Here is a 12,491-nt window from a genome sequence, read left to right as displayed (position 1 = left end):
CCCCCATTCACCTCCCATTGATTAGCATGTCAGGAAACTTCTCACCCTTCAGGGCCCAGCTCACCTTCCACCTCTTCCAGGCAGCCCACCTGGAACAGCTCAGCGCACCATTTCCTCCCACCCGTAGCTTGTAAAACCCTTCTTGCTTATGCCTCTCCCTCAGGCCCTTAATCCCACACTGCCTTGCATTGCCTTGTAATTGTTTCACTTGGGTATGTTTTCTCTCTAAAATAAACCCACAGGGTGAAGGGCAGGAATCATGTTCTCCAAGTCTTCTGAGTCACTCATACCACCCAGCACAGGCTCACTCTGAACACACATAGAATGAAAGGTTTGGGAGGGATCGAGGTGACGATGGCAGTAATGATGACGATGAGTGTGATACGGGACAGGTTCTAGAAGGAGTTCCAGTTCCAGCTCCACTGCTCTTTTGCTGTGTGACTTAGGAAGTTCCCTTCCCTTCTCTGGGTCTCAGTTTTCCCATATGTTGATGAGGATTGAAGGAAGACAGCAGTGGTCAAGAGCATTGTCTTTGTGGGAATTCCCTGGCGGTCCAGTGGTTAGGACTCGGCACTTTCACTGCTGTGGGCCCGGGATCCGATCCCTGGTCAGGGAACTAAGATCCTGCAAGCCGTGCTGCGCGGCCAAAATAAATAAATAAGTAAATTAAAAGAGGGAATTGTCTTTGGAATAAGACAGACAGGGTTCATATCCCAGCTCTGTCACTTACAGCTTTGGGACCTGGGACAAGGTATTTATCTTCTCATTCTGTAAAATGGAGATAAAGATGCCTGCCTTGTCCATTTTGGTGAGGATTACATGAATTCAGCCAAAATACCTACCCGGCACATGGTAAGTGCTCAATAAATGTTGGCCATTCCTCTTAAAAGTCCTAATAGCCTAATATTTTATGACTTCACAGAATCCAGGACATTATTTGATTCTATGTATGTCTGAAAGTCTCTGAATCTATAACAGTAGATGGTTCCATAAGTCTAATATTTTATGAGTTGGGCATTTTTCACTGCTGTGCTTCTAACATTCTGTGCATGTAATAACCCCTACATCCCCTGGCTCTGAGTCCACGCCCCATCCATGTCAGAGATGTTCCCAGTGTCTGTGCTCTGGGGAGAGAGACCCATGGCTCACTCTGGCCAGTGCCCTCCCTGCCCCCAGGCTCTCTTTGTACCTGGACAGATCTTGCAGCACTTCCCAGCCACTTTCTTGGGCTGACGGCAGGGGTACTCAGTGGGGCAGGTCACCCGCTGGCAGTCCTGGCGGCCGTCCTGACAGGTGCACAGGATGCAGGGCAGGGGTCCGAAGGAGCGGAAGGCTGGGTGCCACACCTCCCCATGGGAGTATGTCTTCCCGCCATGCACACAGGCTGGGAGGGCAGGAAGGGAGGAGGGTCAGTGCCTCGGACTCGGGTCAGAGTCCAGTAGCGGCTGGGAGTAGGTCCTTGGGGCGCCCCTGCTCCAGCAGTCTGGCCCAGCCACACTGCCTGCAAAGTGGAGGCCAGGGAGTAAACCAGGCCTCTGTCCCTGACATCCCCCATCTCAGCACTCAGGGCCGAGATGGGCCAGTAAGTTCTTGCCGAAGATGGAGAGTCCTGCTGTTCACAGGCACCTCCAGTGGGGCACGGGGAGGGATGGCCTGACAGTAGGAGACCTGTGATCAAGTGCTGTCACTGCCTGGCCATGTGAGCTCTGTCAGGTCCCTTCTCCCTTCTCAGCCTCAGTGTCCCATCTGTACAGAGAGGGGCTGGACAGTTGCCTCTGCAGCCCCTCCCGCTCCACCAATCAGGGTGCCCTGCAGTGAGGCCTCTTTCCTCCCCCTCTGCTGCCAGTTGTTCCCTTAGCCTCCTTCCCTGATCCATCCCAACCATCCTCCTGCAGCCCAGCTCTGCTTCCTCCTTCCTTCATCAGAAACTTGCCCTCACCACTTCCTTATCTTATAATAATTAATGTACATGTCTGTCTCCCCTACTAGTCTATGTGCTCCTGGAGGACAGGGACCATTTTCATCTCTCTGTTCTGTGTCCCTCAATTCCCAGCAAAGACATGGCAGATGCTAAAAAAAATATTGTTGTATGGCCCGTAGTCCTGGTTCCAGGACTGGTTCTGTCTCTGACTCAATACTCTGAACCTGTGTCCTCATCTGTCAAATGGGGGTTTAGACCCGACGTTCTAGGGGTCTACAAGCTCATGGCCAAGTTGAGATTGGGGAACTACTCGGTGGAGGTGCAGGGATGGGAAGTGGGAACAGTCAGGGCCCCCCTTTCCCACCTCAGGGGTCGGCAGAGGCTCCAGTTCCCACCTTTCTTATGTTTCTCCTTCAGAACAATCTTGACTGTCGTGCTGCCTGCCTCCTTCGGTCGGAAGTGGCGAGGGAGGAAGCCCAGGGGGGCGCTGGGGCCAGTGGGGCTTGGGGTGCTCGGGTCTCTCTTTCTCCCACCGTCCCCTGAACACGGATCCTGGGAATGTCTCTGCAAAGGGCAGGAAGGATGCAGCTCACCGACAGGCCACTGCCAGCGCAGGAGCAGCCAGACAGAGGCTGCGGTGAGAGGCCTGAGGATGGCTCGAGTGACTGAGCGTGACGGCCCAGGGAAGACAGGGCATAGGCTCTGGGTAGAAAGAAGATCTGGATGGGGTCGAAGGTGTTCCCAGGCAATGGGCCTTTGAAAACTCTCAGAGGATAGTGGTTTGGAAATCCAGCCTCCACTGAGCCCTTCTCAGGCTGGCAGAGCCAGAGCCTTGGGGCTGAGATGGGCAAGGGTGCTGAGGTCTTGATCTGGGAGACATAAGTGATCAGGGACCTGGAGAACTTAATATGTAAGAAATGGAAGGTGAGAATGTAGTGAGGATGAGAGTCAGGAAATTCGTCTTTGTCCAAGAAGATTTAGGTGATGGGACAGGGGATGGGCCTCTGAAGATCCCACCAGGCCCCGGAATCCCAAAGGCAGGAGGACTGAGAGCAGGCCCTGTCCGGAGGTGATGGGTCTTGGGAGCCTCTTTTCCTGAGTCCCTGGAATCCAACATCCCGAGACCCCACCCCTCCAGTTCAGGTCTTGGGAGGGCTGGCAGTGAGAACAAAGGGTGTGTGTGTGTGAAGGCAGCCTAACAGGGCAGGGACTCCCCAGTCCAGAGATTGGGGATTGGGAGCTCCAGGCCGTGGGAGAGGAGCAAGTGGGCTGGGGGCAAGGGGCAGAGCTTACCACCCCGTCACTGACCCTGAGTCACTCACATGCCTTCTTCTGCAGCCCCTTTCTGACTGTACAGTCTCTGAGTCAGTCCTCTGATGGCTGGACTGAGCCCACAAGAGCTCCTAGATTGGAAACTGTGTCCCAGGCCCCAGCACAGGCCCAGGCACACAGGAGGCACCCAGGAAATGCTTGTCAAGTAGAATAGAGGCAGAAAGGAATTGAAGAGCCCAGCCCCCTAATTGGTGACTTGCCCACGGCATCCAGCAAGTCAGTAAGTAGCTGCTCGGGGCCTGGAACTAAGTCTGGTGGGTTTCACTTAGCTGCCTCCTGGGGAGAGGATGGGGAGGAAGGGGGATGACATGGTCAGGTCCCATGGCCCAGGACCCGCTAGACAAAGCCCAGTCTGGAAAGTGGGGGTGAGCTGGCAGGGGAGAAGGGAGAGCTCATTTGTTCAGACCCCCGGGGAGTCTCTGGGAAGGGGAATCCCCTCCCCCCTTCGAGTCCCCCAGGGTCCAGGTGACCCAGGAGGAAAGAGCCGGTGGAGCTATTCACATCATAGACATAGCACAGGTGGCAGACAGGGACGTGAGTCAGTGTGTGCGCCCATTCTCCCACCTCTTTCCTCTCTGACCAGAGAGCGCTGGGCAGGTTAGCTCAACTTAACTCTAGACCAAGATCGAGAGGGGTCAAGATGGAGCCAGCAACAGTGAGGCAGCCCCAGACAAAGAATTGGTACCTCAGGAGCTAGATGGGGAAGGTTGGCCCAAGTCAGAGGCCACTCCCCAGGGTGGGGCATGCTGCCCAGAGGCGGCCTGAATAAGGACAGACACAGGCTCTGGACGGAGCAGCGTCAGAATTTTCCAGGAGGGAAATCGGGAAGCTTGGGGCCTGCTCCTGCCCTGTGTGGTGTTTTTTCCCAGACCCCTCCTGACTCATCAGCCCACGGTGGGAGCCGGGATGGAAGTCTAAGGAGAGGGCCTGGAACCTGGTGGCGGCTAATGGAGCTGACCCAGGGCACAGATGAGAAATGAGGACCACAACTGGTATTGCCTGCTCCAGAGCAAGGAGATCTAGGCCCTGGATACCAGCCCCCTCCCCTCCTCTCCCCACCCTGTCCCTAAAGCTGTGCACTCACCACCCCACGGGGTGACTGCGTGGCGTCCTCTTCAGCTGATTTCTCACTTGACCCATCTGGAAACCCAAAGGGAGTCGGGTCAGCCTCCGCTTCCTCAGCCTTGGGGCCAGAGCCCTGCAGGCCACCACCTCTAGGCTCTGCCCCTCCAAGGCCTGTTGCCACTTCTGCAGCCCCCCACACCAGTAGGTCCCTTTGTCCCAGTGGGGACTTATTCCTACTTGTCATTATAGCGTCGCCTTACCCTTGGGTTGATGAAGTCCCTACAACTGGGCCACTGCCTCAGTTTCCCCACACTGGCCTCTTGGTCACTTAAGACTGAACCACTTGGCTGGGCCAGAGCATCTTGTTCAGTGTCGTCACGGATGGCCCAAGGGCTCTGAATCCCAGCCTGCTTAGCTGCAGTCCCCTGGGCAGCCTCTCTGCCCAGCCACGCATGAAGTCACCAGACTTGGTCTACACTATATGCTCCCGTGGTTGCCCTCTAGCCCCTCTGCCCCTCCAACTGGAACAGCCTAGGACTCCTCCATCCCCTACACCCTGGGGCACCAGCACACAAAACCCCCTGGAGTCCTGCAGCTTCCTAGATCCCTGAGTGGGATTCTCTCCCCTTCACCCCTGCCTCACATACAGAGTGTCTACTACCACTGAGCATTCTGGGTTCAAAGATCCAGAACGTTGGAATCAGCCTGTGCATTAGAAATCACCAAGGCCAATTTCTCAGTGCACACACAGCACAGCTGAGGCCCAGAGAGGGGACGGACTCTGCAGGAATCAGCTGGAAGAACCAGGACTGAGCTGGGACCACCTGGCTCCTGGTCCGGTGCCCTTCCACAGTGCCAGCATCTGGGGAAACGTTCTACAGTGGAGCACTCCCCTCAAGTCCTGCGCACAGGGCACAGTCCGGCCGCCCGTGCACTTCATTCTGCCCAAGCTGCTTGCCCCGCACTCGTCAGTGTGCTGCCTCTCTCTGTGCTCTACCGAGATGCTGCCTGGATTCTGCTTGACACGGGTGCCCTGAGCTCCAGTGAGCCCAGGCCTGTGCCCAGCTCTGCCATGAGGAAGACGGGAAGAGACACGGTCACTGCCTGTACAGACCCCTCTCTTGTGCCTCTTCTGATCCTCTTGGCCTCATTTGATTGCAGGGGTTTTGTCCCCTCACTGCAGGCATTGCAGCAACTCCCCCTTCACATGGGCTCCAGCCAGCTTCCCTCAGACTCAACCTGCCAGCGGGTGCCCTCGTGCCACACCTCCTCCATGTCTCTGCCCCCACTTCTTACCCTGCCCCACTCCCACCTCCCGCTCCCAGGACAGCCTAGCACAACCGGGGAGTGTGAGGGAATCACCCCGCCTTGGGGTGAATCTTTGACCGGTGAGAGCTGGTGGCTGGCAGGCAAATTCCTCCTCCTCCGCTATCACCTCCAGACTTTTCTGAGGAGCAGAAGCCACTTAGAGCAGTAGGTCACACTTGATCTCAAGCAAAGGCCAGCTCCCCCAGCACATTCCTGTGTTGTTTTTCCCTCCCTCCCTGCTTCACTCTCCCTTCCCCTCCTTCCTGCTCCCTGAGATTGCAATAAAAAATAATGCACATCAGCCTCTGACACAGGCTTAGCTTTCTAGAGGCTGCAGCTAAGCCACCGCCCTGAGGAAAGAATGGTTTGCTACATGCTTGGTGTCCCCTGAGGTTCCCCCCTAACAGTCCATGGCTAGGTCCCTGCGGTGGGATGGGCGGGCACTGCGGATCTAGGAACAGACTCACCTTTGCAGGCCTGGCAGCAGGAGGCGGGCAGCAGGAGGGGCGCAGGGCAGCCCGGGTCTGGGCAGGTCATGAGGCCGCAGTAGATCTGGCCCTCCTGACAGACAGAGCAAACAGGAGCTGGGAGATGAGCTCTGATGAGGACCAGCCCAGGGGCTGGGAGAGCCCCTGCCCTGGGGGCAAATGGCCTTGAGGTGCCCTCTGAGGTGGGGAGGGAGGGAGCAGCAGAGTGTCCTGGGCAAGGCCCAGCCATCTCAGAGGAGGGGTCCCTGTACCCCTCCCACTCTTACTCCAGGCCCTGAGGTAACAGTTACCCTTCAGCTTCTAAAGTGTTTTTGTACCCAGTCTCTCCCTAGGCTTTCACAGCAACCCAGTGAGGTGAGATTCTCCCATCCTACAGATGGGGAGAGACTGCGGAGGGGCCTGGACCCTCTGAAGTCAGAGACACAACTGGGCAGAATGGGCTAGAACCCCGTCTTCAGGCTTTTCCTACTGCTATCAGTGTCCTTCTCCCCTGGCCTAGAACAGGGAGCCCAGCATAGAGGAGGGGACGTGTGCATGACTACTTGGGCTCATCTTGCTCTTACTGAAACTCGAGGTCCCCAAACTTCAGGACCCAGCCTGCAAAGGCAAGACTACAGGAGAAAGGGCCTTCTGGGAGTCAGAGACCAGATGACCTTAGGTGAGTCACTTCTCTTCTCTGGGCCTCAGTTTCCTACTCTGTGAAATGGGGACACTCCCATCTGGGTTGTGAAATCAAATGAGGGAATGGTTACGAAAACCCTTGTTAAACTGCAAGGCACAATGTGTACCTGGGAGGAAGTGATATTACCTTGAGTCCTTTCCCTATTCCTTTTCCAGTGAGTCTCAGAAGTAAGGATTCTGATCCTTCAAACCAGTCCCATATAAACAGGGATCAGAAGAAAGAAGGGGAGACCCAAGTATCCAGGGAGTGGAGACAAGGGGTCACAAGAATGCTCTCACCACCCCACCACCATCAGTTCTGTCTCTTCTCACAGCCCCTCCTAATCTAGGTGCTCATCCCTTCACAGGAAGCCACACAATGCAGGTAAAGGAATGTGGGTTTGGAATTATGTGGCCCTGGGTCTGAATTCTGAGTCTGCCACTTAACTAGCTGTGTGACCTTAGGCAAATTGCTTAACTGCTCTGAGCCTCAGTTTTCTTATCTAAAAAATATGAATAGTGATATCCCCCTCATAGGGCCACTGGGATGCTGTATATAAACATAAGGCATTTCCTAGTAGGTACAGTGTACTAGTTCACTGCAAGAGGCCCAGGCCCTGCAAAAATAACCATTCTCTCAGTTGATTTCTAAGTGGTCACTCTTGTTATTATAAGTTGTTTGCTCTGCAGCACAGATACCTTAAAATTCAGATTCTTGGAGGGATGAGATCCTCTCACTGAAAAGATGGGAGGCAGGCCAGAGAGAGGTGACTCTCTCAAGGTCACACAGGGAACCATGGCAGAGCTGGAGCTGAAACATGGGTCTCGGTCTCTTATCCTCTCATCACCACTGAATCAGATTATTATCTTAAATGGAGAGGACCTTGGAGATCACCTGGTCAGACTCCCTTACACACTCAGAGGAACTGAGGCCCAGAGAAGTTCGATGATCAGGCAGTAGGGAAATCAGGAGGGCAGGAGTTTCTCCCACCAAAGCACAGATGCGCTAAGCCCAAGGATGAGGGTGACATGCCGAAGGGCACCTGCAAACATGCAGCAGGGTCAGGCCTAGAACCCCCCCTGAGGAGGAGGGGAAGACTTTCCAGCTCAGGCCCTGCTTGGCTTCAGTTTCTGTCCCCTGATAACACTGCTGGTTCAGCCCTGCCTGTCCCTGGGCCCAACTCCGACCACAGCAGGGGAGTTTAAGCAGCTTCAGATTAAATTACATTTGCTGCAAACAGTCTGGCCCTGTCTCTGTGCCCCAGGATTGATAACTGATCATTTACTCATTCACTCATTCACTCACTCATTCATTCAACAATCATTACAGACATCTGTGGGCCGGGCCCTGAGCTGGGCGTAGTGGAGGATATAGAAATGAGTTGAATATATCCCCTCCCCTCAAGGAGTGCAGAGTCTACTGGGGGACACAGTAATGGCAAATGTCAGTGCAAGGTGACCAGGCAGCTTAGGAGGGTGCGGAGCCCGGAGAAAGGCAGGACATACCAAGTCCCAGATGTTCCCTTCCCCCTGAGCCCATTCACTTTCACTGTCCTTTGACCAGGAGGAACAATTCCCCCTACCCCCCCGGTCCACACCACTGTGCTCTGCAGGCCCAGACCACTGGCCTGTGCTCAAGGGAAGTAGCAGGTCTTACGGTACAGCTGCAGAGGACACACTGGTTGGGCAGGCGGGAAGGGAGCAGCTCGTGGGCACTGAAGATCTCTCCATGTTGGTACGTGGTCCCGTTGTGCTGGCAGGACCTTGGCGGGGCCCGGAGCCCAGAGGGGGTGTGAGGTTCTGCAGGTGGGGAGGGGAAGGAGGAAGGAGAAAATGGTCTAAGAGCTTCGCTAGACCTAACTGGGTCACTTTTCTGAAATTTTTGTATCCTATCCCTTGCTATCATTTAAACCAAGCTCTGGCCTCAGCCTTCCCAGCCAGACCTCCTATCAGTGAACAAAGAGGTCCCCGGGACACCTATGTCTGACTATGTCACTCCCTCCCATGGCCTTTGAGCCCCTCAGTTTCAGAGCTGGCGCTGATCGGAGCAAGAAGGCAAGGCCAGACGCTTCAGGTACACTGAGCCCCACTCAGTGGGGACCTGTGTGAGTTCATTCAACGTTCAGTAAGCATCCATGGAGCACCTCCTAGTGCCAGGCACTGTTCTAGGTGCTGGGGATACAACAGTGAACAAGACAAGGTCCCACATGGAGTTTCATCCTAGTGGAGTCAGCTGGTATGATATGGACTGTGCTTGTGTAAGCTTGGTGTCAGCTCCTGCCATTCCCTGGCCACCAGAGCCCCCTCCCCATCACCTGCCAATCAGCCGGCCCTCACCCTACTGGGTAGGGGTAAGCCTCCTGTCCAGGGAGAACCTGCTCATTCTTTTTTTTTTTTTAATTTTATTTTTTTAACATCTTTATTGGAGTATAATTGCTTTACAATGGTGTGTTAGCTTCTGCTTTATAACAAAGTGAATCAGCTGTACATATACATATATCCCCATATCTCCTCCCTCTTGTGTCTCCCTCCCACCCTCCCTATCCCACCCCTTTAGGTGGTCACAACCTGCTCACTCTTTCAAGACATATTTACTAAGCACTTTCTCTGCACCAGGCGCCATGCTACACATTGGGAATGGAGTGCGAATAAGACCCGGCCCCTCCCATCAGGAAACTGACAGTCTCACTGGGTAGAGACAGGCCCCAAGCAGTGACACTGGTGTGGTATGGGCTAGGGCGATGGAAGCACAGAAGTTGTGGCAGCACAGAGGAGGCGCCCCTAACTCAGCCGGGGAGGGTGGTCAGGGAAGGCTTCCTGAAGGGGCTGATGGCTGAGCTGAGTCTTGAGCAACTCTCAGACCAGGCAGGCAAAGGGGCAAGGCTGGGAAAGAGAGAGGGAGGGAGGCTGTGAGGAAGAAGGGGTCTGGGCCAAGGCACAGTCCGCAAGGCGTGGTCAGGACTCCCGGGGTCAGCCTCAGCCGGGGAGGAGGCGTGATGCCCCCCTCACTGGTCAGGATGAAGCACAAAGCCTCTGCTCCCCTAGGGAACCCAGAATCAGGAAACTATGACCCAAGCTGGAGTCATGGTCAGATCCCTACTGGGGTCCCACTTGGAAAAGGAGCCCCTCTACATACATACTCCATACAGGCCCCCAGCTCCCCAGGAGAGCCATGATTCCAGAGTCTGGAGCTGAGGCTGCAATCTGGAGCCTCCCTCCCTTCATCACCTTCTTTTTATTTTCTCACCCAACTTAACCTTTTTTTTTTTTAACATCTTTATTGGAATATAATTGCTTTACAATGTTGTGTTAGTTCCTGCTGTACAACAAAGTGCATCAGCTATACGCATCACCTTCCCGACGCTACTAAACGTGGATGCTCCTCTCAACGTGTCTCTGCCTTCTGAGTTGCTCTCCCCACTGGCTGCTCCTCATTTGCCACTTGGTTATGCCAGTCTCTTCCCAGACCACCTCTCCTCTCCTCTCTCTTACCTCTGCTTCCTAGAATCCGAGTCTCAGAGGCTCCTAGCAGGTTCTTAAAGTCATGGACATTTAGCATCATGGCGCACAGCATCCCTAAACCCCAGCCCTGGGAGGAATCTCAGAGTACATGTACTCCAACTCCTTCGGCCAGTCCCAGCCCCTGGTGGTAATCCTGGGGTGACCCTGCAGGGCCTCCCAGCCCCAGCTCACTCACTTGCACTTACACAAGGCACGTCCACTCGCTCAGGCTCTGGCCGCCAGCCCAAGAGCGATAGGAGACCATGTGTGCCGTCAACAGGCCAAGCATGCCCATTTTCCTTCAGCTATTTTCCACATTCTCTCTGTCTTCCTGCCAAACGCAGCTGCTTAAGTACGAGAAGTTTGTGGCTACCCCAGCCCTCCCTGGGGATCCATGGAGGATGTCTTCCCCTGAGCACCTTGGTGTCTGGTGTCTCAACAGTTCTGGTGTCTGAAGACTGCCCCTCTCATTCCAAGGGTCTCCTTCAGCTGGAGGCCTGTGCCAGGAGCGGGTCAAGGGTCAGGGGCCAGCGGGAGGCTGGCACAAGGGCAGGAGCGCGGCTACTTACCCACACACCGGGGGCAGCACTGCTGTGGCTCGGTCACAGGCTGGGGGCAGTGGACAGGCGGGCAGTGGAGGCGGTAGCAGCTCACATGGGCACTCTGAAGGCGACACAGGGGTCAGTCCTAGTTCCAAGGAGCCACTGTCTCCCACCGTCCTCTCCCCAAACCCCCTCCCAACTGCAGGGCACTGTACTCGTTTTAAGCCTGCGATGGGATAAAAGTGATAAACTCCGTGTGCCCAGTCTCTCCCCTTCCCCCGCTCATTTGTCTGGCTCGCCCATCCGTGTCCCTCCCCACCACGCAGGAGGGCACCGTGTGCCTGGATTTGCACAGATCTTGTGTCCCTTTGTGGTATTTGAGAAATACAAGTAAAAGACTGGGTTATTCTAACATTGATCTTGACTGTGCTTTTTTAACTCCAGGGCTTTGTTCTTTTACCTCTGGACCTGAGCCTCAGGGCTAAGAGAGGAGAGTGACACACAAAGGGAGGTGACAGGGATGGGGACACAGCTAGAAACAGGATGTGGAGAAGACTCAGGGCTTTGTGATCTGCTCTCTAAGTCTCTGGGAGGTGTGGTTGATCCCACACAAAGCCTTGGGATTGGTACCAGAGGAAGGGCCTGAAATCTTGGACTTTTTCAAATACAGCAAACGAGAGGGAAGGGGCAGAGAAGCATTCAGAGAGATGAGCAGAAACAGAACTGGAGGGAGAGGCCACCACTGGAGGTTTTCCCAGGCAGTGTGTCAGCCTGTCACAGACGTCCCACACTTTCCTCTCCCTCTGCTGTAAGGGCATTGCCCTGTGTTGTAACAAACCATTACATCTGTCTCTTCTATTCAACCGCGAATTCCCAAGAACAAGGGCCAAGCCTCACTCTATTCATCTCTGAATTGTGGGCACAGGGCCTCGCTCCAAACGAGTGCCTGCTGAAGTTAGAATGAACGAATGAGAGAGTGAATGAGAGCCAGGAGGGGAAGGAGAGATGGTCTCTCCCTTAGTCAAATGGAGCCAGCTTTGTTTAAACTTTGGAGTTGGCAAGTGTGTTTCCAGCCCCAGCTGAGTGCCCCCGAAACACTTCTCCCAAGGCAGCCTCCTGCCTCATGGAGAACCCTGGAGCAGGCCTTAGTCTCTCTGGGGTCACTGATTCCCCAGATGGCCAGAGGTGATCACAAGGATTAATCAGTGCTAAGGGACATCCTAGAGTCCACAGGATTGGTCTGAGCTCCAAAAGGGGACTTCTAGAGGCCTGGCACACAGGGGTGTTTGATAAATGTCCAGAGGGTGAACGGAGCCCCTCAGGTGAGAAACTAGGGTAAAGTATGAGGAACTGTGTTGTCTGAAGAGTTAGAATCTCTCTCTTGATTCTGGCCTTGAAGGAACCAAGGGGTGGAGATGATGAGCGACATGCAGCAGGAAGTAAGGCAGAGACAGGCTAGGGGGGCGAAAGGGCAGGGGCAAGGCAGGAGGCCTTGCAGCCAAAGGGTGCCTCTCAGGAAAGTCATAACTACCATTTATTGAGTGGCTACTAGGTATGGGCATTATGTTATATAGAAATGCATTCTCTCACTTCATCCTCTCAACAACCCTAGAGGTAGATACCATTTATTATCCACTATTTCAAAACGAGAAAAGAGCCTCTGAGAGGTCAAGT

The 12,491-nt window shown here is 54.6% G+C and overlaps 1 protein-coding gene across 5 annotated transcripts in view; it reads right to left on the bottom strand.

Annotated features, from left to right (window-relative positions):
• The window catches only part of CHRDL2 (chordin like 2), a 34,988-nt gene that overhangs the window by 8,827 nt on the left and 13,670 nt on the right, over positions 1-12,491 (bottom strand). For all 5 annotated transcript variants that reach the window (XM_082477382.1, XM_082477384.1, XM_082477381.1 and 2 more), the window contains exons 3-8: positions 10,845-10,938; positions 8,432-8,574; positions 6,094-6,187; positions 4,338-4,393; positions 2,317-2,485; positions 1,190-1,384 (exon numbers count right to left, since the gene is read on the bottom strand). In XM_082477382.1, the coding sequence (XP_082333508.1) occupies positions 1,190-1,384; positions 2,317-2,485; positions 4,338-4,393; positions 6,094-6,187; positions 8,432-8,574; positions 10,845-10,938 (751 nt within the window). The remainder of the gene's footprint in view (positions 1-1,189; positions 1,385-2,316; positions 2,486-4,337; positions 4,394-6,093; positions 6,188-8,431; positions 8,575-10,844; positions 10,939-12,491) is intronic.

This window comes from Balaenoptera physalus, assembly GCF_965194825.1.
Source record: "Balaenoptera physalus genome assembly, chromosome: 10".
NCBI classification, from domain to species: domain Eukaryota; kingdom Metazoa; phylum Chordata; class Mammalia; order Artiodactyla; family Balaenopteridae; genus Balaenoptera; species Balaenoptera physalus.
This window is presented reverse-complemented; position numbering and strand designations above follow the sequence as displayed.